Consider the following 24,883-nt stretch of genomic DNA (forward strand, 5'->3'; position numbering starts at 1 on the left):
ATATAGGAAGTAATTTCTTTCATATCTGCTGTAGAAATATTTTTCTAGATGTGTCTCCTCAGGCAAGGGAAATGAAAGCAAAATGAAACTATTGGGACTACACCGAAATAACAAGCTTTTGTCCCATGAAGGAAACTGTCAACAACAAAAAAGGGCAACCTACTGAATGAGAGAATATATGTACAAATGTTTTATCCGTTAAGGGGTTAATGTCCAAAATATAGAGGGATGTTATACAACTCAAATCCAATTAAACTGTGAGCAAGGGGCCTTAATAAACATTTTTCCAAAGAAAAGGTACAGATTTCCAGCAAACACTTGAAAAGATGCTTAGCATCACTAATCATCAGAGAAATGCAAATTAAAACCACAATGAGCTGTCACTTTACACTCGTCAGAATGGCTAGAATCAAAAAGACAAGAAATAACAAGTGTTGATGAGGATATGGAGAAAAAGGACCCTTCATGCACTGTTGGTGGGAATGCAAATTGATGTAGCCTCTGTGAAAAACAGTATAGAAGGTCCTCAAAAAATTAACAAGGGATGGGGCGCCTGGGTGGCTCAGTTGGTTAAGCGTCCGACTTTGGCTCAGGTCATGATCTCACAGTCCATGAGTTCGAGCCCCGCGTCAGGCTCTGTGCTGACAGCTCAGAGCCTGGAGCCTGCTTCAGATTCTGTGTCTCCCTCTCTCTCTGACCCTCCCCCGTTCATGCTGTCTCTCTCTGTCTCAAAAATAAATAAACATTAAAAAAATTAAAAAATTAACAAGGGAATTTTCCATATAATCCAGTAATTCCACTACTGGGTACTTATCCAAGTAAGACAAAAAAGTAAATTGAAAAGATATACACACCCCTACATTTATTGTAGCATTATTTGTAATATCCAAGATATTGAAGCAGCCTAAGTATCCATCCATAGATGAGTGGATAAAGATATACACACACACACACACACACACACACACACACACACACGTGCGTGCACACACACACACACACACACACAGATGGACCTAGAGGGCAGAATTCTATGTGAAAAAAGTCAGAGAAAGACAAATACCATATGATTTCACTTATATGTGGAATGTTAAAAAAAACAAATGAATAAACTAATAAAAAGCAGAACTAGACCTATAAGTACAGAGAAGAAACTGGTGATTGCCAGAGCAGACCGGGGTGGGCAATGAATGAGTTCATGAGTTGGAGCCCTGCTATGGGCTCTGCAGGGACAGCACACAGAGTGGGCTTGGGATTTGGTCTCTGCCTCTCGCCCACTCGTGTGCACGCACTTACTTACTTGCTCTTTGTCTCTCTCTCTCTCTCTCAAAAAAATAACCAAAAAAGAATATTCATAGTAACTTTGATAATGATAGAAAAAACTCTGGAAACAACCCAAACATTTAGCAACAGAAAATGGATAAAGTGTGGGGTATGAAACCATTGACTAATAAATAAAAATGAACAAATGATAACATTATGCAACAATTTGGATGACTCTTAAAAGACTATAATGTCGAGACAAAGAGGCAAAACCCAAAAGAGCCTCTTACATTTAATTGTATTTGCATACAATTTAGAAACAGGCAAAACAATATCATATTGTTTAGGAATGAATGCTTAGGTAGCAAAAATAGAAATAAAAGTAAGGATGTGATTACCATAAGAGTTAAGACATTATTTCAAAGATGGGAGAAAGAGGAGAAAGAGCACAAAGGGGGCTTCTACTCGATCACTTAATATTATTATACTGTACAATTATGTTTGATGCACTTTTCTCCATGTGTGATATTTTAGAATTTGTTTGAGTTTAAAGCACAGAATTATATATATATATGTGTATATATATATATATATGTGTGTGTGTACATATATATATATATCAATTTATAACAACATGGTTAAAGGAAATTCTTATGTATGACTGCTCAGATTTCTGTGTGCACAATTTTATATGATTTTTCACATAAATAAGGAGATATGGAATAGAATATATAAAATATTAGTTTAACCTGGGGTGAGAGGAAACGGAGGAGAGGAGAAGCAAAAAAGCAAGGTGTTCATGTAAAAAAAAGTATGCATGATATATTCCACTTATGTGTGGTTATGTATGTAGGCATGTGTGTGTACATATCATAAAACTATTGAAACTTGATCATTAAGATATTAGTGGGAGTCCTGAGTTTAATTTATATTTATCTATATTGCTTGCAAATTTTTACTGTAAAAATGCATTGCATGATTAACCAAAGGAAAAACCACTTTATCATGTAGGAGAAGAAAAGCAGAATCTGGAATTTTGGACAAGAATCCAGTGTCTAAAAGAGTTAATTCTGTTGGAGAGATTTTTAAGATCTATTTCCCCATATTGACAGTATACACACATGCATAAACCCATTTTCTTTTTAGTTAAATAATTTAAGTACCTTGCCCAAAGCTTAGAGATCAGGGAGGTAGAAATTGAACACCCAGGTTTGTGTGATTCTAAATTTCATGTTCTTTTCATAAAACAAGCACCAGTAGGAAGGAGACCCCAATCCTCTGATGAAATAATTCACGTTGAATGGATAGCAAAAGAGAAAAACCTCAGAATAAGGTGACTTATAGATATTTGTATCTAATAGTTCAAGGTATTTTAAAACAAAGTGGTTTTGGAAGTGAAAACTCTTTCTAGGAAAGAAAGAAACTAAAGCACCGATGTTCTCCTCCTTCCTTAGGACTCCTTGGAAGACGCTGGGGAAGGCATTAATGACTTAGTGTCCTCACGGTTTTCGGCAAACACCCACAGTCTAGCAAGTGGCCTGTCAACCGTAAGCATTTATCTAGCCTGTGACTGGAAGTATCTTCTTTCTCTTGTTGATTTTCTGTACTTCTTTTCAAAGGAGATAGGAATGTTCTTGGGAATATGTGTGATAGTGAGTTAAACGTCATTATAATCACCTGCTTGCCTTTTGGCCACAGAAAACTTTTTGGTCTAATTTTGTATGGGTTTTTCCTTCCCTCTCCTTCCATGGTCCTCGCCCAGTTTTTAAAACATCTTCCCTCCCCAGTTCAGGCTCTCATCACCTCAAACCTATAAACTATCATAGTTCTCTGCATACATTTATTTCCCTGCCCCCGTTCTCTCAATTTCCCAACCGTCCACCATGCTGCTGCTAGTCGTTTTCCTCAAATACATACCCAGTCGGGTTTCTCTCCTACTCAGACACTGTCCATAGCTTTTCACTGCCTGTAGAATAAAGTCCCTTCTTACTTTCATGTTCAAGGCTTTGCTTGAGAAGTAGGCTTTAGGAGCCCCCGTGTCCTCATATCCATCTATGTGTATATGCCTGTAGGTCTTTTTTTTTTTGCTTCTCTGATTTCTGTCTGTTGCTCTAATACCCTTTTTCCTTTTGACCTTTGGGCGACTTTCTTAAAGAGTTCTCCAGCAGGCTCTGACAGGAAGTGGACCTACCTGAATGTCCCTGATGCTGACTCAGACACTGTGAGTTTTCAGTCTTTCCTTTGCCTTCTTTCCAACCATACTTCACAAATTTCATGGTCCTGGAAATCTGATAAGGTGGGCACATTTTCCAGCATTTATCTTTTCCTGCCTTGTGTGTAATTAACCAGAGTTTCTCTTTAAAGGGTAAACAACATTATCAGAATCCAAGTAGTCCAAGGGAAGAAAAGATCATTAAACATGAGAACCTGAGTGCCAGTCAAAAGACACATGATTCAAAATGATTTACCATTTACGAAACCTCTTTGAAATGAACATCTCTATTTTAAATCACATTAACTTGGTTAAGAGCATACCGGTTGGTTAGGAGCAAAATTGCCTTAATTTCTCCCAAGCTCCAGCATTTGTGGGTTCTTACGTTTTCTTCTATCTATAGGGTCCCCCTGCTTACTGAGGACCTGTTTGAAAATGTGGCTACTGAGGGATGTGATGTCGACACAACTTAGTGGGGAGGCATGGTAGGGAGGTCCTCAGACTAAAAATCTGAAGATCTTGCTTCCTGCCTTGGCTCTGCCAGTAATTTCTGGAGGCCAGAGTTTCGTCTTCTGTAACAGGGAGTAGATGCGTATTCTTGAAGCCCTTGAAAGTCAAAGCATAGTCTATGCACCAGCAACATTGCATCCCCTAGGGCAGACTCTCACACTGTCCATTCACAGAACCCCTAGTGATTCTTTGATCCTACTCCTGAGCCAAAAATAACACCTGACCAACCCATGTATCGAGTAGTTAGTGATGTGAAATGTTGCGGTCTGGGAGTGAACAGCCAAGAAAGAATTCTTGAGATGTCTTTGGTGGAAAAAGGTGGTTTTGTGAGAGCACAGGGACAGGCAGGAAGAGCTTTCTGTGGGCAGAAAGAGCTGCACTGGGGGTGTGAGGAGTGGACTGGTTATATGCTTTCAAAGTGGGAGGGGGTGAGGGATAGTATAAGCCTCTAAGGAATTTGGAAGCAAGATTTCCGGGACCTTGAGGGGCTAGTTGCTGTGAAAGGTAAGGGTATTTACATAGTCTAGTAAAACCTTAGTCACGAGACCCTTCATCTGAAGGGTGTACCAGGGGGCCGTATGCTTGGAGGATGATTGCTAACATGTATCTTGCAGGGAGAGGGGGAGCGGTGGGTAGAGATAAAGGAAGTTTCCAAAGGGATTTTTATGTTAGAGACTTACAGGGTCCTGGAGGTCAGGCTGATGTCAAGCTAAGGTTGCCTTTTGCCTCTAGCAAAGTATTAGCATCAAGGCAGTTGAGTTCCTGGAGGAAAGTCACCCTGCCTGTCTCAGACTTGTCAATGGGCTGAAACGGAAAATTTAATTTTTTCTAGATTTCTTTTGCCTTTGTTCTCCACATCGGTTAGGTTAAAAAACTTAATAAGCACTGCTATGCTAACCACTTAGTAGACAGGTGGAACAATAATACACATAAATTGAAAGAAAAATATTTTTATTCCACTCTTAAATAGCTCTTATTCCTTACTAATGGGATGTGGTTGCCTGTTGGGCACTTCACAACTTGTCAAATCTTGGACTCTGATTGAACAGCATCTCTTTTATTTCCTGTTCCACATTGATTTTTATGCAGCACTTTTTTTTTTTCACGGCAACTGTCAAAAACTCAGCTTCACACCGTTAGGACTTACCTGAAAAGAATAAATTGTGATTTAATGTTGACATTGTGAACTACCGTAAACAGTTTGCACCGTGTCTGATAGATGTCGCTGTGTTTCCCTTGAAACTTTAAAATATCCTGTACTGCCCCTGTGCATGTGCTGTGGTACTCTGGGATGCCTCAGTACACATTTTGGAAGCTGTGGGCCTAGGCGTTTGTTAGAAAAGCAGACTCTCAGACCCCACTGGGGACTAACTGGACCCGAATCATCATTTGACAGAGATCCCCAGGTGATTTATGTGCAATTAAAGTTTGAAAAGCACTGCTCAAAGCCACCTGTTATTATGAAAAATTTGTTTCATTTTAGGACTGGGCAAGACAAATTAGATCACTCACTGGCTCTCTTGAAATTATCATTTTTAAGTAATCATGGAATTCTTAAGCCCTAGACTCCAGCTGAGAAGAGATGCTAGCCACGTCACCCACATCCTGTTCTTTGATCGGTCTCTACTCTGAGTAACTAGAGGAACATGATGACTTTTGTTAGGCATATCTGAAAAGTGGGAAGCCTGGGCTCTCTTTGTACTTACTATAATCCTTCCCACCAGTTCACAGACAGGGCTTTTGAAACTACTGGGTCACTCATGAAAGCCTTTCAAGTGGTCTCTTGTGACAGTTGTGTTGCTAAGATACAGTTTGGGCACTAACGGATACTTTTGTTACATTTAATTTAAATATGTCCCTTGCCATTTATTCATTCTGGTAGGTTGGGACTGTTTTTCTCTCACATTTTATTTTATTTGTTGGCTGGTATGTAATTTTTTTGCTTACTCTTCGATTTTGTGGGTTGTTATTTTATAGAGGTTTACGAAGTTCTGGTCTCATACTACCCATGTGACCACAACAGCTGCTCAGGGAATTCACAACAGCCAAGGGTATATGATGTTCTTCTGGCCTGCCCTTGTTAAAGCTGCAGTTACGGCTTCCCAGAGACTGATGGGATGCTCTCTGGGGGTGTCAGAGAGGAAACCTTGTGTCTCCTGCTAGCACAGAATATATGAGCTTATCTTTGTCCTGATGGGTGCATTCTAGACCTTGAAGTAGACTGACCTTGAGTCTACCAGTGAGAAAGGTGAAAGCTACATGAATCGGGAGAGGATGTGGGATTGGAAATGCCTCAGTGACCCCGTATTCATTAGAAGTGAATAAACAAAGGCTATTTGCCACCCAGAAAGGCAATGCTTCCCTTCTCAGCAAGTTTCCTGCCTTCCTTACTAATGCTCCTTAAGTCTTCTTGTCCCTTCCCAGGCTTGGGCTTTATACAATACCAGAAAAACAAACAAAACAAGTGATTTTTGCTTTCTTCTCTCACCCTACACCTTCCTGCTCATTATAACGAATAAGAATTGTAATTGAATGAAGGGGGTGGCTTCTGTGAGGAGACAATGAGAATAACACTGGACACCTGTCTTCATCTCGTTTATTCCAGACCAGCCTTAACAGCATGATGAGTGTTTACAGTGAAACAGGAGACTATGGCAACGTGAAGGTCAGTGGTGAAATCCTTCTTCACATCAGCTACTGCTACAAAACTGGCGGGCTCTACATTTTTGTCAAGAATTGCAGAAATCTGGCCATAGGAGATGAAAAGAAACAGAGGACGGATGCGTAAGCATATAGCATATTCCTCAGACTCTTTCAATCCCTGCTTCCTTTGTCAGTATGTGTGTTTTTGTTTCAGAAGACTCTTAGCATTCCTCTTGATTCGGAGCCTTTTCAGGAGGTTGTCCCTTTTCTCCTGTGCTACACTTCTAGATATTCTCTTAGGTGTACATAGAATGATTTTGTCCGTGATTATCTGAGTTTTTAAAAAGCTGTTAGTCACCGTGATTCAGGACTGGCACATTTGTAGTTTACGCAGAGGCAGCTGTTTGAGATAGAGGTTGGCTGACACATGGGCACACCCCAGGATGTGTGAGTGTCCTGTTCTGGGAGAACCTCCAGAGAAAATCACCAAGCTGTTAACCCACTTGAACGACTCAAAAGGACGATTTTGAGGCTCTCAGGACTCCAGGTATCAGCTGGGAGGCAGATGGGGACCATGACACATTGGAAGGGAACTAGATGAAAGATGTGTCAGTGCTTCCCAAGATCACTGCCAGGTTTGCTGGTTTACTAAGAGGACTCCCAGAACTCCACATGTAGTGATAATCAGCAAAGAAAAAAGGCATATGTGGTGAAGTTCTAAAGAATCCAGGCTTAAACCTCCAAGTGTCCTTTCCCACTGGAGTTACACAGGATGTGCTTAATTTTCCCAGCAACAAGTTATGGCAGCATATGTGCAATGTTGTCCACCAGAGGAGCTCATTTAGAGACTCAGCTGGTCACATACCAAAATTCCAGTGTCCCAGAAGGAGAGCAGGTGTTCTGCATAAGCCAAATTATTTTTACACATAGTTTAGTCACAGTGAGCCCCTTTATCTGTTCTGGAAGTGATGAGAATCCTCCCGGAATCCAAGTTTCCAGACGCCAGCCAACCGCTAACCTTGTAAGCAAGTGTTTCTAAGGACAGCACATTGAGGCCTGCCGTGTTATGTTACCCCTTTCCTTCATAATAGGTGACCTAGGTTCAATACACAACTCAAAGAAGCTGTTTCCAAGTGTCTTAAGATCAGAGAATAGTTTGGTCTGCCTACTTCCTCAGCTAACTATCAGCGGGCTTCAGGACCAATATAGTCATTTAGAGTAGCATGGAAACAGGTCATTTAGAGCTCTGGTAGATGTGCTTCACCATCTTGTACATTGAAGTCTTGTACATTTCTAAGTCTGCCTTGACTTGGATGCCCCCGCTCCAAGAGACTCCTGGGATAGCTCAACACAAGGTGTTGGGTAGAATTGTTATTGTGACATCAGGTTATGATTTCCTATTTGTTCTTTTCCGTCATTTTCCTTCATTTACCCATCACCATTGATTCCACTCATCTTAAGTCCTGACATCTGAATGGAGAAGAATACAACCCTGTGGTATTTTCTGAGACCATTGATCCTATAAATAGATGACATTTATTGAGTAGTATAATATGTCAGCTCCCTGTACGTATCAACCAATTTAATTCTTAGAATGCTATAAGTTACTGTTACTATCCCAGTTTTCCAGATGAAGACACTGAGGCACAGAGAGGTTAAGTAATTTCTTGAGTTTACCAAAACCAGTGAGGCATGGAGTGATTCAGACCTAGTTGGATCGACTCCAGAGCCCACACTATTTATCACTATACTACTTTTCTCTTATTGAAGGTCCAGAGTTATATTTTAAGGTGTCCTGCTGTGCAGACTATATTCTCTTTGGGTTTCTCATGTGTGCTGGCCTATTCCCTTCACCTCTTTTATTCGCTGAAGCCCCTATTTCTTGCACAGTAAAAGTTTCCCAATAATTACTTTCATGTGTTATCGTTTACAGTTATGTCAAGTCGTACCTTCTTCCTGACAAGTCCAGAAACAATAAACGCAAGACCAAGATCAGAACAGGCACCAATCCAGAATTCAACGAGACATTAAAGGTAAGTACGTGCGCTCTCATATTAACTCAGGCGATACTGTTCACACCCTCATTGGGTTTAAAAGTAACTTTGGAGGATTTGCATGTCCAGGCGTAAATATCTCTTAGAAAAGTCGAATGTGAATAAATTAGTGTAATACCCTTGGCTTTCCTGACAGTTCTTGGAAGAGAACAACTGTAAATCGCTCTTCCTCTGCTTATTTCTCTGCTGCTGCTAAAGTTACACCTTAAGTAAATATGATCCGATGAAATTAGATTTGAGCTGGTGCATCTTGTCTAAAAGACGTTTCACACTTGGGAGAGCTATTTTTTTTCTAGTTCCCCTTAAGAGGAGTTTGTCACAATTTTGACACTAACTCAGGAAGTCACTTTGTACACACTCATTGTTCTGCTAGCACAGCATGAATATGTACTGTTTCTTGTGAGCTTTCAGAACTTGGCTAAATTTAGGCTTGTGGGTAATGAACAGTGGAGATGCAAGGTTGGATTTGGCTAGTCTCCAATCCTAGAGACATTACTTTTCCCCATGGGCTTCTGTGTGACAACCCCTTCTCTCACCCTGGGCCAATCTAGCCTGGTAAGAACGATCTGAGGAGACTGGAATGTAGAAGTTATTGCTAGTTGCAGGGAAACTTATCGACCTTGTGCCCAGAGTGATGGAGTCAGAGTCCACCATAGCGGGAAATTGGTGAAGGGGAACATCCATCAGTGGGGTCACGTTTAGAAGCAGGAGCCAATATGAAGATAGTGAAAATGAGAACGAATGAATATAGGCAGGGGGTGAATCCAGTGGCCATAATAGGATAGCAAAGCTGAGCCCAAGCAGAATAGATAGAGTGACCTGGCAAATTCAGGAAGCAGGAAGCCAAGGTTAATCATGTCAGGAAAAGTAAGGACAGGTAAGGATGTAAATCCAAGATCAAGAAGAGGTCTGAAGTGTGTCTCAGGTGGTAGTTGCAAGCAGGAGATTTGAGGGTGTGTAGGCATGAGTCAGTGGATAATGTTCTGCTGGAAAAAGAAAAGCTACCCCAGCAATATTTTCTTTCTGCTCAGTCTACATATTTGTCTATTTATTCCTGCGCTTATGCTACCCTTTATGGAGTTTGGTGTTTGCAAGTTTCTCACTTATTGTAGACTCTGGGTCTGTAGTTCTCTCTTGTCCAGCAAGAGAGCAGATGCAGGATTGAAATGTGAGAGAGGCTAATGTCCCAGAGGAGAAAAGTGCCCAGAGTAAGGGTCCTTGCTCCGTTTTTATTAGGATCAGAAGGCTTATATGCTAACTAATTTGGATGTAAATTAAAAAAATAAAATAAAATAAAATTGAAAATAAAAAAAAAAAAGGAAGGCTTATAAGCCTGACGGGTGTGCACAAAGAGACAATGAAACTGTGAACGTTAACTCACGGGCATGGGGGCAAGGGGGTTTTGAAGATATGTGGTGTTAGGGGTTTGGGTCAATACAAAACAAAATTCTGGTGCTGGGCATAAGGTTGTTTATAGCATACATGAGGCCCCACCTGTTTACCTAAACTGGCCTAGGGCGCAAGAAAGACCGAGCATGCTACCTCAGGGCCAGCAAGGCAACTTTCTTTTGCTAATTAGCTCCACTCTTGGCAACTTTGCCCTGCTGGGGTCTAAAGTCCTGTTTACCTGTTTACTTATTTTGGTCCTTCCTTCCTGTGAAAGCAGCTTTCTGCTGTTGTACTAAGTTGAGGGGCGTGTCCACCCTGAATTCCTAATCTTGTTTACTTCAGTTTCATGCTTTCATCCTGAGGCCTTTCTATTCCTCTATCTTTGTCCTATACTGGGGGACTTTGCCCTGTTTACCTAATCTTGTTTCCCCAAACTTGGGTGTGTCCATCCTATGACTTTCTAATTCTTTATGCCTCCTTAATCCATCAGTGCAAGCTCAGGGAATTCCTAAGCTTATTCCCCACACTCACTGACAACACTTTTCTGGATTTGGGGGTTCTCATTATGAATAAAATCAAAGAAGTTGGAGGGCACCTGAGTGGCTCCATTGGTCGAGTGTCTGACTTCGGCTCAGGTCATGATGTCACGGTTCATGAGTTTGAGTCCCTTGTCGGGCTCTATGCTGACAGCTCAGAGCCTGGAGCCTACTTCGGATTCTGTGTCTCCCTCTCCATCTCTGTCCCTCCCCTGCTAGTGTGTTCTCTGGCTCACGCTCTCTCTCTCTCTCTCTCTCTCTCTCTCTCAAAAATAAATAAACATTAAAAAAAAAAGTTGGAGAGTTGATATATCAAACCTTAAGCTTACAGAGTAGATGTTGGAAAAATGATTAGCAAATGAAACCCAAGTAAAACTGGAAAGGAGACAAGCTTCATCACTTACTAATATATTTGAAGTTTACTGACTTTGTCCTCAATGATTTGCTGAAATATCTTTCAGCGCGAGGTCTAACACAAAATCAGTTTATGGAATAGAACCCCAGTTGTAGCGTAAACAAAGAAAAATAAAGTTTTTGTGTTTGTTGTTCATATTATAACGTTATAATGCATATTGTGTATGCATTATATATAATGTTGTTCATATTATAAGGTTCATAATGCATATCCAAAAGATGGTGGAAATACATTTCAGCCCGTTGTAGAATTGGGCAGAGCCCTCCATGTGGAATGTGATGTTGTGAATCTCATTTGCAGTACACCATCAGCCATACCCAGCTGGAAACAAGAACTCTGCAGCTCTCAGTCTGGCATTATGATCGATTTGGACGTAACAGCTTCCTTGGGGAGGTGGAGATTCCTTTTGACTCATGGAATTTTGAAAATCCAAGTGATGAGTGGTTTGTGCTTCAGCCCAAGGTAGGAAATGCTTCCAGATTAATTAAACAGTTTTGCAGTGAGACAAGTTATGAACAAAATTGATGTCATAGGCCTAAAGAATCTGAAGACTTCTAATATTCAAGTGATAATCTGAACAGATTAGTGCAGCTAATTTTGGAATAATAAAATAAACATAAATCTGTTCCTTGGAACTCCTCCTTTAATACAGACTGTATAATGCAAGTCACATCGTCGTGTATATTATTAATTTGACTTGCTAAAAACGTATTCATCATTTGAAGGTCTCCATGGATAAACAAAAGGAACGCATTATGTGATCCTATCATAATAGAAAGTACTCGATTTCCCATAAGCAAAAACAGATCCATAGAGCCAATCGGTATCAAAGCATTCTCTCTATTCCTGATTCTCCACTATTCAGACAGACCGAAGCAGGAGTGATCTTGCCTTGGCTCACATAAGGAAGTAACCAGTAGCTAAAGTATCTGGTTTTCTACATTCCCACTTTTGAGATTCATAACCTAGGTCTTGAGTTATATTTGGAAAAGCCATCTTAAAGCTGATTCTAGAAATTAAGTGCAATATAGCATGTTCTGAACTAGACCAGCAGTACCTTGGATTCACTCTATGCAACGGAGTCTCTCTACAGTACTTTTTTAAGTCAAAAGTGAGATTTAAAAAAAAAGGTCACATTTATGTAACCAAAGATTGTTCTTTATATACAGACAGGCAAAAAGAACATGATGGTAAAGATAGTAGACTCAAATCAGACTTTCTGGGTTCAGTCCTGGCTTCGTGACTGTCTGTGTGACCTTAGGCAAATTATTTAACTTCCCAGGCTTTGGTGTTCTCATTTGTGATACAATAATTGGATATATCTTACTGGGACGTTGTGAGGCTTGAAGAAGCGCTCTATATGATGCTCACAGTACTGCGTCAGGCACATTTTAAGCTCTCAGTCAATGCTAGGTAGTATTTATGTTACATTATAGTCCCTATGTTGCAAGTGACAGAAACCCCAGCTCATACTGCTCGAAAAATAAAAGGAAATTATTGGCCAGTGATTATCAAGCATGGCTTGATCCAGATGCTCAAATCTTATCAAGGCCCTGGACACTCTTGGTCTCTCTTCTGTCTGTCGGCTTCATTTTTAGACCTCATGCAGTTGGCTTCCCTCACTGGTTCCAGTATGCTTCTCTTGGCCACTACAACACCTGGAAGCCTCTCATGCTTGCACCACACTGTCCAGGAGAAGAAAGATTTCCTACTCCTCCAGCAGTCCAACCAGTGCCCTGGGCCTGGTTCTCATTCTCATTACATCAGTTGCCCATCCTAAGCTAATTGCTGTGGCCAGCCGGGGAGGTGGGGTACCTCAGCTGACTTAAGACGATCAGAACATACTCTGGTCCTGAAGGTGGTATTGCCCCAAAGGAAATCTAAAGGAATGGTGGGTGAGTGGATGCTAGACAGCAAAACATGCATTGATCATCATCAATAGCAGCGCTGTTCACAGCTAAAGGTGCAACAAACATTGTGAGATAAGTGTCATTATTTCCTTGTTATGTGTGGAGATTGAGGCTCAGAAGTTACATACAGCTTTCTGGTGGAGTTTTATAATTGTAGACCTTAAGCTTGGTGTGAATAATTCATGGAAAATCTTCGGGAAGTATATTTGGGCTGGGGTAAAAGTGATAATAAAATATAATAAAAGTCCTTAAAATAACTGCAAGCCCATGACTCACATAAATAGGATAAAAATAGGAAGTGCAATATTAACAAGAAATAAGTCCACAGTAGAATTAGCATTCCCCTGACATGAACTAGGGGAAATATTTGGTCATTACAATACTAAGTCTCTTGGAATTGAATGACAAGCCCTACAATAAAGGATAGCACTTAATCTGACTTCACAGTCTCCTATCACTGTCTTCCTTTTGTGCATAATGGGTGAGCATCATAGACTCTTAAGTTAGAAAATGTTCGAGACATTATGTGATGCAGGACACAGATGAAGGACAAGTAACATTCATTTCAATACATAAAATTGTCTGTCATAAATTTAACGTGAAAACACAGAGGGGCTATTTGGAAAACAACTTGGAGGCTTCCAGACAGTTGCCTGGAAATGGTTGAAGGATGTGCACTGGGGCGCTATCTGAGCTCTCCCAGGCATCCTCTGTGCTCAGGGACCAACCACTTTCCATGGCAATCACCTTCACATTACCACCGAGTGATTTCACTTTCTATCGTAAGGGAGAAGTAGTTCTCTGAGCCTGCTCAAAAGTTCTGATTGCATTTAATGTCTTTCCAGAGAAAGGAGCTCTGACTCCTCAGTCCTCTACCAGGTCACCTTGGATTCCTTTCACCATGACTGTTAGGAGTTTTGTCTCCAACAGCTTTCACCTGAGTCTCTGTTTAGAAGCCTCTCCTCAGGCTGCTGTAGCTTTTTCTCACGTGAGCAGAGAGCCAGAAGCTCCTAGGAGCTTACATACGCCCTGCCACAAAGCAACCCTTTACCAATAACTAATAGATGTGGGAGTCTGAAAGCACAGTTAATTCCCTGAGAGCGGGGGGGGGGGGGGGGGGGGAGCAAAAGGAGTGGTGCCCCAAGGCATTACTTAGACTCTACAGCTTTGCTGCCGGATCAGGCTATGCCCTTGCCTGGCTTCCTCTGCTTCCCTGACCTTTTTCCCATCGCCCCTTGGCTGGTCTATCCTGGGAGCAATTCTTTTGTTGAGTGCTTTATTTTTATTTTTTATTTTTTAAATTTAAATCCGAGTTAACATAGAGTGTAATAATCATTTCAGGAATAGAATTTAGTGATTCATCACTTGCATATAGCCCCTAGTACTCATCCCAACAAGTGCCTTCCTTAATGCCCCTCACCCCTTTAGCCTTCTCCCTGCCCAACACCCCGCCAGCAACCCTCAGTTTGTCCTCTGTATTTAAGAGTCTCTTATGTTTGTCTCCCTCTCTGTTTTTATCTTATTTTTGCTTCCCTTCCCTTATGTGTATCTGTTTTGTATCTTAAATTCCACATATGAATGAAATCATATGATATTTGTCTTTCTCTGACTTATTTCGCTTAGCATAATACATTCTAGTTCCATCCATGTTCTTGCAAATGGCAAGATTTCATTCTTTTTGATCACCGAGTAATATTCCACTGTGTGTGTGTGTGTGTGTGTGTGTGTGTGTACACACATATATATACACACACACACACACCCCATCTTCTTTATCCATTTATCAGTCAATGGACATTTAGGCTCTTTCCATAGTTAGGGTCACAGTGCTGCTATAAACATTGGGGTGCATGTGCCTCATCGAATCGGCACTCTGGGAGCAATTCTTAAGAAGTCACATGCATAAGAATGTTCACTTCAGAGTCAGCATCTGGGGAACTCAATATAGTTCACGTCTCTAATCCAGATCATCTTTCTCTGCAAAGAAATAGATGACACCTATGGATACATATAAGTGTCTCTGACACGCATAGAGGAAAGCCCGCAGATTCGGCCTCGCTTAGGTGCCATGCCTTCCAGAAACGGGGAGGGCAGGTGCACCATAACTCTGTACACTGCCTCCTGTCCCTTAGTGGCCTGTCCTCAGGAGGAGCTGGGCTCTGTGTGGGCTCTGTAGTTACAGCTATGAGAGATGTCACTTCATTTTCAGTCTCCTGTCTCAGACACTTCAAGGCAGTAGTCACTTCATCAGCTGTACCTACAGGATGAGCAGCCCAGAGTCTTGATGTTTTCTTGTAGATTATCCAGCTGAGGAGGTAAAGTGTAAGCTGCAGAGAACCAATTTCTTTAGTGATAGAGGATCAGAAGTAATAGTCCTTTAAAGCATTTGGAAATACTGACATCCTTTTGCAGTGGGAATACTGGAAGGACAGAGTGCCTTATTTCTTATTGACTCTGTGTTAGTGAAAGTCCCTTGCCACCTGCCTTTGTCTTTGCTAGGTCTTACAGCACTAAGCCGGTGAGGAGGCTGGTGCAGACAGAGAAAGAGCTCAAGATGTCACGCGTACTGTAAAGAAGTTTCACAGTATAACTTCTATTTCACTGCATGACATGAGCTTGTTTATTAGCTGTAACTCATTATCTTTCTGAAAGGCATGTTAGGTAGTTAGACAAGAAGTGTTTGTCAGTATGAATTGCCTTTCATGTCTTCCCAGAAGGTGCTATTATAAAAACAAGGAGCTTTGAAAACCAACAGCAAGCTCAAGTGTTTTCCAAGGAAATCTTCTCTGTTCTGCCTTCAGGCAGAGAGTAAATGTAAGTTCCTGTGAAATTATTACCTAGCTAAAAGGCTCTCTCTGTATTTGGCAGTTTGGGCAGACACTTGTCCATAATTCATTACCACCACCTTACACCTATAAATGTACTAGAAACTCCGCTTTCAACTCTGATGGAATGTGGATCTCTCTCTCTTTTCAAAACACAGACGATAACAGGTGTTACCTGATGACGCCACTCCTCTGCTTGGTCCGCTGCCTTCACTGGTTCCCAACTGCTTATGGATATGGTTTGAATAAATCCTAACCCATCACCCTGGTACTTAGGGGCCCCTTGATATGGCCCAGCCTTCTGTAACAGAGGAGGATGCCAGTGCTCTACCTATACCCCCACATTCATGCATATGTGGTTCCCCATGGCTTTCATTCACATAAGCCAACACCTGCCAGTCTTTGTAGGCGAGGAGCCAGCCCTTAAGCTGCTGATGTGGTCTTGGTCTGTGGGAGCGGAAAGCCAGAGCAGCCTGAGTAAGTTTCCTGGAGGTTGAGGGCAGAGCCCTTGATCAGTAAGTGATGGGTGAAGGAACATACATAATAAACACTCTGATTCCCTTGTCTCTGGTTGAGACAGCTCTGACATGTGATCTGTCTTGTCTCCAAAGCTCCCCTGTGGAACTGAGCAAGTTGCTCACCATATAAAACTTTGCCTGATATCACAGCCTTCTTAAGTCTGTCTTCATTTTGTGGTCCCACTTCTCCACTCCCTTTCCTAATAAAACACTCTAAGATAAAGTTGTGTCTTAAAGTCTTCCAGGCAACCCAGAGTAGACACCTTGTTTCCATCCTCCTTGCCACAACCTCCCTTCACACACACCTCTAATCACACCTAATGACCCTGGGATCATGACTCCAGCCAAAATCAAGAGTCCAACGCTCAACCTATTGAGCCACCCAGTGCCCCTCATGATTGTTTTCTAATCTTTTACAGCTTTGAGCCCAAACATAACCCAATAGCAAATTTGTTTTCAAATACTTAGGTCTTCAGAAGTGTTCGGCTTAATTTTGGGGCGCCTGGGCGGCTCAGTCAGTTAAGCGTCCGACTTCAGCTCAAGTCATGATCTCGCAGTCTGTGAGTTTGAGCCCCACACCGGGCTCTGTGCTGCTAGCTCAGAGCCTGGAGCTTGCTTCAGATTCTGTGTCTCTCTCTCTCTCTGCCTCTCCCCTGCTCATACTCTGTCTCTCTCAAAAATAAATAAATATTTTTTAAAAATTAAAAATATTCAGCTTAATTTTTATAGTAGTAGTTGTCTTTTTCTTCTCTTTAGTTTATTGATATTAACTTATATAATTAGAACCACAAACATGCCTGGCATAAAGAGCCTGGGAGACTAATTCACCTAGCTTTTGATGAGCACAGTTCAGCTGATAGAAGTAGGCATGCATGGTCTTTGTATAGAGGATCTGCTCTTCATTGGGAATGGAGAACATTAATCTGATGAATCAGTTAAATAAGGGCAGATTAATAGAGCTTCTGTTGAATATATGTCTCCTGGATAGAGTGAAAACTCATAGAAAGCAAGGTCTGTGTCTTATGTGTCCCTATAGCACTCAGCAAAGTGCCTTAAAAGCATTACTACAAGAAGGTGTTCCATATGTGTTGGTAGAATTGAATGCGTTGAATTATACCATTTTTCTGAGCAGAAGGTGGTTTAATAATGTAAGATGTTGGTATGTCAGAAGATGACATTGCCTTGGAATTTCTGAGCAAGAATGCCAAAAATATCCCAAGACATTAGTATATGTGCTGCCAAAGCAAGCACATATCCCAAAGACATTAGATACATGCAGGCTAGAAGATAACTCACTCCACTGAATTTCTTTGGTATGTGTTTATAATGCTACAGGACTTTATCTGTACTATTTTCTACTCTCATAAGATTTCAAGACCGGGGGCACCTGGGTGGCTCAGTCTGTTAAGCGACTGACTTTGGCTCAGGTCATGATCTCACAGTTTGTGGGTTCGAGCCCCGCGTCGGGCTCTGTGCTGACAGCTCAGAGCCTGGAGCCTGCTTCAGATTCTGTGTCTCCCTCTCTCTATGCTCCTTCCCCACTCACAGTCTGTCTGTCTGTCTGTCTGTCTTTCTCTCAAAAATAAATAAAACATTTAAAAAAAGATTTGAAGAGTGTATTTACAAAAAGTCACCAGTATATTTTAAGCTAAATATCAATGAAACATTAATAAATCCCAATAATGCGTGTTTTAGCCTCTACTAATATACTATATATTAGTATGTGATACCCACACATATCACTTTTTCCTAACAACATATTTTCCTATCCAAAACTTTCAGCCAAAAGCAAATAGAGCCTGCATTGGTTAACTGTTGTATAGAGACTACCCTAAACCTTAGTGGTTTAATGTTTATTTTGAGAGAGAGAGAGAGAGAGAGAGAGAGAGAGAGAGAAAGAGAGAGAGAGAGAGAGAGAGAGGAGAGACATGTGAGCAGGAGAGAGTCAGAAAAAGAGGGAGAGAGAAATCCCAAGCAGGCTATGTGCTGGGCCTGACATGGGGCTTGAACCCACAAACCGTGAGATCATGAGTTGAGCTGAAATCAAGAGTTGAGCTGAAATCAACCAACTGAGCCACCCAGGTGCCCCTAAACCTTAGTGGTTTAAAACAATATATTGCACATGATTCTGGGGGTGACTGGGCTCAGCTAGGTGGTTCTCATTTAAGGTCTCTCATGTGGTTGCAGCTAGATGGTAGACTGAGGCTCTGAAGTCATATGAAGGCTTGACTATGCTGGTTGTTCAAGTTGGCTCACACTTAATGTTAGCTGCCAGCTGGGAATTCAGCTAGGCCTGCCAACCAGAGCACCTACCTGTGGCTCCTCCATGTAGCTTGGGCCTCAACATCATGGCTTCTCGAAGTAGCACCCCAAGAATATCCATTCTAAGAGGGGAAGTAGAAGCTGTTAATCTTAGGGTTGGGGCCCAGAAACTGGCACATTGTAACTTTTGTCATGGTCTACTATTCAAAGCAATCACAAGGTCCACTCATCCAAAGACAGAGGATAAATACCCCACCTTTCATTGGCTGTAGAATCAAAAAGTTATGACGTCTTTAATCTGCTATAATGTCCATTAGAACTTTCCATTTGTGACATTCTCATTAAGTAAAATTTACTAAAACTGTCAAAACAAAATTCCTTTTACAAGGCACATGACTTACAACAGTTAAAAATTAGATGGATAGTCTATTTGACCATCCAATCTCATGTTTACCCCTAGTAAGAAGATTGAATAAAATACTTCAAATGATTTTTCCCACCCTTACTAATAAGTTTTACCACGACCAAGAGGAAAGTCAGGGAAGGATTCCTTTTCCTGGTAATGGTCTCTGTCTTTGCTGAAGCTTGAACAGCCTCTGGCTTCACTGTGAGTTTTGGGGTTTCTGAATTCTTTTGGTCTACCCTCTCAGAAGACAGCAGTTCTCAGCCCTTGACTCAGTGCTCAGGAGTCAGGTACCTGAAGGAAAAGCCTAAGAAAGTATATGACTTTTCTTACCCCACTTATGAAAAGTCATAGTTCTGTTGACTCCATGGCAAGTAGGAGCCATACAGAACACAGGCTCTTGGTATATGTTCACATTGAATTTTTGAATTGAAACTTTTGGTTTTGAGATGATTGTAGATCCACATTCAGTTATAAGAAATAATACAGGCAGATCTCATGTACCCTTTACCTAGTTTCCCCCAGTGATATCATCTTGCAAGGCTATGGTGCAATGCCACAACCAGGGTAATGGCATTGATACAATCCACCCATCTTCTTCAGATTTCCTCAGTTCTCGTGTGTGTGTGTGTGTGTGTGTGTGTGTGTGTGTGTGTGTGTGTGTGTTTAGTTCTATGCAATTTTATCACATGTGTAGCTTTGTTTATATACCACTACAGCCAAGATGCAGAACAGTTCCGTCACAGCAAAGATCCCTTGTGATCTTTTATAACCATACCCACCTCCCTCCTGCCACCCTTCCCTAATTCCCAGCAACCGCTTATTTTGTCACTTCAGGAATGTCATTTAAATGGAATTGTATGGCATGTATCATTTGAGATGGGTTTTTTTCACTCAGCATAATTCTGTCGAGATTCATCCAAGCTGTGTATATTGCTAGTTCATTCCTTTTTATTGCTGAGTAGTGTCCCATGGTATGGCTGTACCATAGTTCGTTGAACCAGCCACCTCTTGAAGGTCATCTAGTTTGTTTCTAATTTGGGGCTATTAGAAATAAAGATGATATGAATATTTGCATACAGCTTTTTATGTGGACATAATCCTTCATTTCTCTGGGATAAACGTCCCAATGTACAATCCCTGGGTTGTATGGTAGTTGTATGCTTAGTCTTATAAGCAACTACCAAACTGTTTTCTGAAACGGCGACACCATTTTACATTCCCACCAGCAATGTCCAAGTGAACCAGTTTTTCCACATTGAATGATTTATTTATTTATTTACTTTTTTTTTAACTTTCAACTTATTTTTTATATTAAATATAATTTGTCAAATTGGCTTACATACAACACCCAGTGCTCATCTCAACAAGTGCCCTCCTCAATGCCCATCACCCGTTTTCCCTCGCCCCCTCACCCTCCCCATGCCATCCACCTTCAGTTTGTTCTCTATATTTAAGAGTCTCTTGTGGTTTGCTTCCTTCCCTCTTTGTTTGTATTTATTTTCCCCCTCCCTTCCCCCATGGTCTTCTGTTAATTTTCTCAAGGTCCACATATGAGTGAAAACATATCTGTCTGTCTCTGACTAATTTACTTCACTCAGCACAATACCTTCCAGTTCCATCCATGTTGCTGCAAATGGCATGATTTTATTCTTTCTCGTTGCCAAGTAGTATTCCATTGTATGTACAGGAGTGCTGCTCCATAGGGGTACATGTACCCCAATGTTTATAGCAGCGCTTCCACATTGAATTTTAATGATGTGAATTACCAACACTGTTTTTAATGTTTGGTGGCTTGGCAGCCCAATGTGAACCAAGCATTACTGCCTACTTTCCCCCTCTTGGTCACTTAGGAAAGCCTTGAGACCTCAAGAACAGACAAGGAGAAGGATCTTCTGGGGCTGTTTTCAGTGGTATCTTTATTTCCACCTCATACCCCAACCTATATGTTCATTGATGGGTTCCAGTCCTCATTGTACCATAGACTGTCAGTAGCCACTGACTGACCACACGTGTGTCCTATATCTCCTCTCAAATTCCTTTTACTTTAATGTTAAAAGTTACAGAGAGGGGCGCCTGGGTGGCTCAGTTGGTTGAGCGTCCGACTTCGGCTCAGGTCGCGATCTCGCGGTCCGTGAGTTCGAGCCCCGCGTCAGGCTCTGGGCTGATGGCTCGGAGCCTGGAGCCTGCTTCGGATTCTGTGTCTCCCTCTCTCTCTGCCCCTCCCCCGTTCATGCTCTGTCTCTCTCTGTCTCAAAAATAAATAAATGTTAAAAAAAATGTTACAGAGAAATACCTTCATAGAGTTTTCCAGCCTCTCTTTTTCTTATACCTAAGGCATATCTTAAACCAGTAAATTCTAACATAGTTGAATGGAAATGGATTGTCATATTTAATCCAGCAAGTTAATATTGTACATTCAAACATGGGCTACAAAATAATAAACCAAGCATTGTCACTTTTTCTTTTCACGTGTTTTCCCTTGGCCAGGTGGAATTTGCTGCTGACATAGGCCTTCACTATAAAGGAGAGCTGACAGTTGTCTTACGTTACATTCCCCCAGAGGAGAACCTGGTGCTTCCTCTAGAACAAGTTCAAGGTAGAGTAAAAATTGGTGACTTTGATCAAGGACATTCTGTATCTAGAAGCGTGGGAATAGGGCTCAGGAATTGTTGGATTATGTTACTTTCCCATTACGCAGATGAAAATGTAAAGGATTAGGTGTCACTAACTGGAGAGAGTTGAGAAGTATATCTGACATATGGGGAAGGGTGCAAGATCTTTACAAGTAAAGGGCAAATTTCATACTTAGAAACCAGCCTTAATGGTGATATTTGTTTCCTGGAAGTCCCAGAGATCTAGAATCTTCCCCAGGATGGAGTGGGGAGGGAGGGAGTGGTACAGTCTGCTGAGAGGGGAGGTGTAAAAAGCTGCTGTACCTATTTATGATATTGACAGTTACTCAGGGAGTCTTGAGGAGGAAGTTGACTAGAACACACCAAAGGAAAAATCCAGATGGAGTCAACTTTTAAATCCCTTTTGCCCTTCTACCATCAACTCCTATAGCCAGCTTCCTCTGTCCTTCTATTCATTATCACCCTCTTCATTGTGACCCTGTGCAAGTAATTACTGTCTCTCAGCCTCCGTTTCCTTACTTCATAGGGTTATTGCAAGGATTAAATAGGTTCATTCATGTAAAGTGCTTAAAGCAGCACTAAATAAAGGTGGTGGTGGTGGTGGTGGTGGTGGTGGTGGTGGTGGTGGTGATTATTCACGTTGAGCACATTTCATCAGAATAAAAATGTGACACAGGAAGAGTTTTCTCTCACTCAAAAATGTAGTTGTGCCTGGGCTATATATTGCCTTTGGAGCTGGCCTTGCACAGTTCTCAATTTGTAAGACTGAAACATCCAAGAAGGAAGTTATGGAATTTTCTCTTTTGGAGTCTGCACACTTGTGTGTGGCGTTCACTGTAGCTGTTTCTTACTGAGAGCAAGAATGTGGCTCAGGCAGCTCTCAGGGTCTTTTCCCTTTTCTCTCTATATATACCTGTGAAAAGATATTCCTTGTTGGGGAATAAAGTTTTAAATTTATTTGTTCCTGGGGGGTGGGAGGGAGGGGAGGGTGGGGGGTCAGTATTGAGGAGGGCACCTTTTGGGATGAGCACTGGGTGTTGTATGGAAACCAATTTGACAATAAACTTCATATATTGAAAAAAAATAAATTTATTTGTTCTTGTTTTTCAACAAACACAAATGGGAGACCTATCCAGAAGGAATCCAGTGGGGTAAAAAACATTTAAATAAATACATGGAAAAATACACGGTAGCGTAAAGACCTGATTCAGTCAGCAAATGAAATAAGTATTTGCAGATTTTCTTTCTGAACTTTGAAATAGAATCCTCTCTCTCTTCCCTTCTTTCACTTCCCTTCTCCCTCCCTCTCTCTCCGTCTCTCTCAATCTCTCTCATTTTGATGGCTGATGCAGGAAAGAAGAGCTTCAAAAGGGGAAAGAAGAAGGAGTCACCTGTAATATTTGGAGGAATACTGGAAGTGTTCATCAAAGAGGCAAAGAATTTGACCGCAGTGAAGTCGGGAGGCACTTGCGATAGCTTTGTGAAGGGGTAATTTTGTTTTAACTCATTTTAGAAAATACTTAATGGGAGATGAGAGGGTCTGTGATCCATAAGACAGTGGTGGCTGTGAGACTTCTGTGTTAGTCTTACTCTAAATGTACAAGGTAAGAGCAACCCTTAAATGCTGCCTTTTTTTTAAGTTTATTTATTTTTGAGAGACAGAAACAGAGAGTGAGCAGCAGAGGGGCAGAGAGAGGGAGAGACAGAATCCCAGACAATCTCAAAAGTTGAATCCCAATGCGAGGCTCAGTCTCATAAACTGTGAGATCATGACCTGAGCCAAGATCAAGAGTCAGACACTTAACTGACTGAGCCACCCAGGTGCCCCATAAATACTGGCTTTTAGATACGAAACAGCACAAGTATAGAGGGGGCTGCTTATTCTAGCTTTCAGCTTGCTTCCAGCATATTTCAGGATTTCTCATCATTCTCTTCCTCAATACTGGCAGATTTTCCTGTAAGATTCATTTCTCAAAGGAGGAGAAAATATGATTTTCTACATGTAATATATTTTTTATTGTGCTTTGTTATCATTTGATACTGGTAATATACAAAAGCAACAAAACTATTAGATCATTGGTGTTTTGCTCTCTTAGGGGAAATTGTAAAAAGTAGAGATGTCAGAGCACCTTCCCCAGAGATATCAACTGGAGAGTGCTTTGGCAGAGGCATATTTCTTTTTTCCAGTTTTTTCTTGTGATTGATTTCTAGTTTCATACCATGGTGGTCAGAATAGATACAGGGTATGATTTCAGTCTTCTTAAGTTTATTGAAGCTTGTTTTGTTGCCTAAGATGTGATGTATTCTGGACAGTGTTCCATGTGCACTTGAAAATAATCTCTATTCTGTTGTTTTGGAATGGAACGTTCTGTATATATCTGTCATGTCCATCTGGTCTAATGTGTCATTCAAAGATACCTTTTCCTTATTGATTTTCAGCCATTGACTTAAGTAGGGTGTTAAACCCTACTGTTATTATGTTACCACCAATTTCTCTTTATGTCCATTAATATTTGTTGTATGTATTTAAGTGCTCCAATATTGGGTGCATAGATATTTACAATTATTATACCCTCTTGTTAGATTGATCCTTATCTCATTATGTAATACCCTTCTGTGTCTCTTGTCACAGCCAGCCTTTGTTTTAAAGTCTATTTTGTCTAAGTATTATTGCTCTTCCAGACTTTTTTTTTTTTTGCTTCCATTTGCATGGTAAAATTTTTTCATCCTTTCACTTTCACTCTGTATGTGTCTTTAGGTCTGAGGTGAGTCTCTTATAGGCAGCATATAGATGGATCTTGTTTTTTATCCATTCTGCCATCCTCTGTCTTTTTATTGGAGCATTTAGGCCGTTTATATTTAAGATCATTTTGAATAGGTAGGAGCTTACTGCCATTTTGTTCATTGTTTTTCTGGTTGTTTTTGTAGTTCTTCTTTGTTCCTCCCTTCTTCTCTTGCTCTCTTTCTTTGTGATTGATGATTTTCTGTAGTGTTATATTTGGCTTTCTTTCTCTTTATGTTTTGTGGATTTATTATAGATTTTAGGCACGAGGTTAATTCTTTGAGTCAATCACATTACTGTTCTTCTCATCAATCCTTCTTAGAAAAGTATAATTGTCTCTATAAGAAAATGAGTCAAACTTTTACCCTCACAACATTCTAATTTTGATAAAGCAAATAATAAAGAGAAGCAGATATCTGGGACTTTCCTGCTGGTGAGTGTGTGGGCCTGAGTCCCAGTCCATCTGTCCTTCAGTCTTTCTCACAATAGTTTTAAGCACAAAAGATATGTTTTATTTGTATCCTG

General features: G+C 41.0%; 1 protein-coding gene across 2 annotated transcripts in view; it reads left to right on the top strand.

Annotated features, from left to right (window-relative positions):
• SYTL5 (synaptotagmin like 5) overlaps positions 1 to 24,883 on the top strand; it is a 308,338-nt gene that overhangs the window by 277,237 nt on the left and 6,218 nt on the right. Inside the window, exons 11-17 of one of the 2 annotated variants that reach the window (XM_045050606.1) lie at positions 2,718 to 2,810; positions 3,419 to 3,484; positions 6,591 to 6,769; positions 8,562 to 8,661; positions 11,323 to 11,484; positions 21,431 to 21,539; positions 22,929 to 23,064. In XM_045050606.1, coding sequence (XP_044906541.1) covers positions 2,718 to 2,810; positions 3,419 to 3,484; positions 6,591 to 6,769; positions 8,562 to 8,661; positions 11,323 to 11,484; positions 21,431 to 21,539; positions 22,929 to 23,064 — 845 coding nt within the window. The remainder of the gene's footprint in view (positions 1 to 2,717; positions 2,811 to 3,418; positions 3,485 to 6,590; positions 6,770 to 8,561; positions 8,662 to 11,322; positions 11,485 to 21,430; positions 21,540 to 22,928; positions 23,065 to 24,883) is intronic. The other variant, XM_045050607.1, reaches the window with a different exon arrangement.

This window comes from Felis catus, chromosome X (assembly GCF_018350175.1).
Source record: "Felis catus isolate Fca126 chromosome X, F.catus_Fca126_mat1.0, whole genome shotgun sequence".
In the NCBI taxonomy this organism is placed as follows: domain Eukaryota; kingdom Metazoa; phylum Chordata; class Mammalia; order Carnivora; family Felidae; genus Felis; species Felis catus.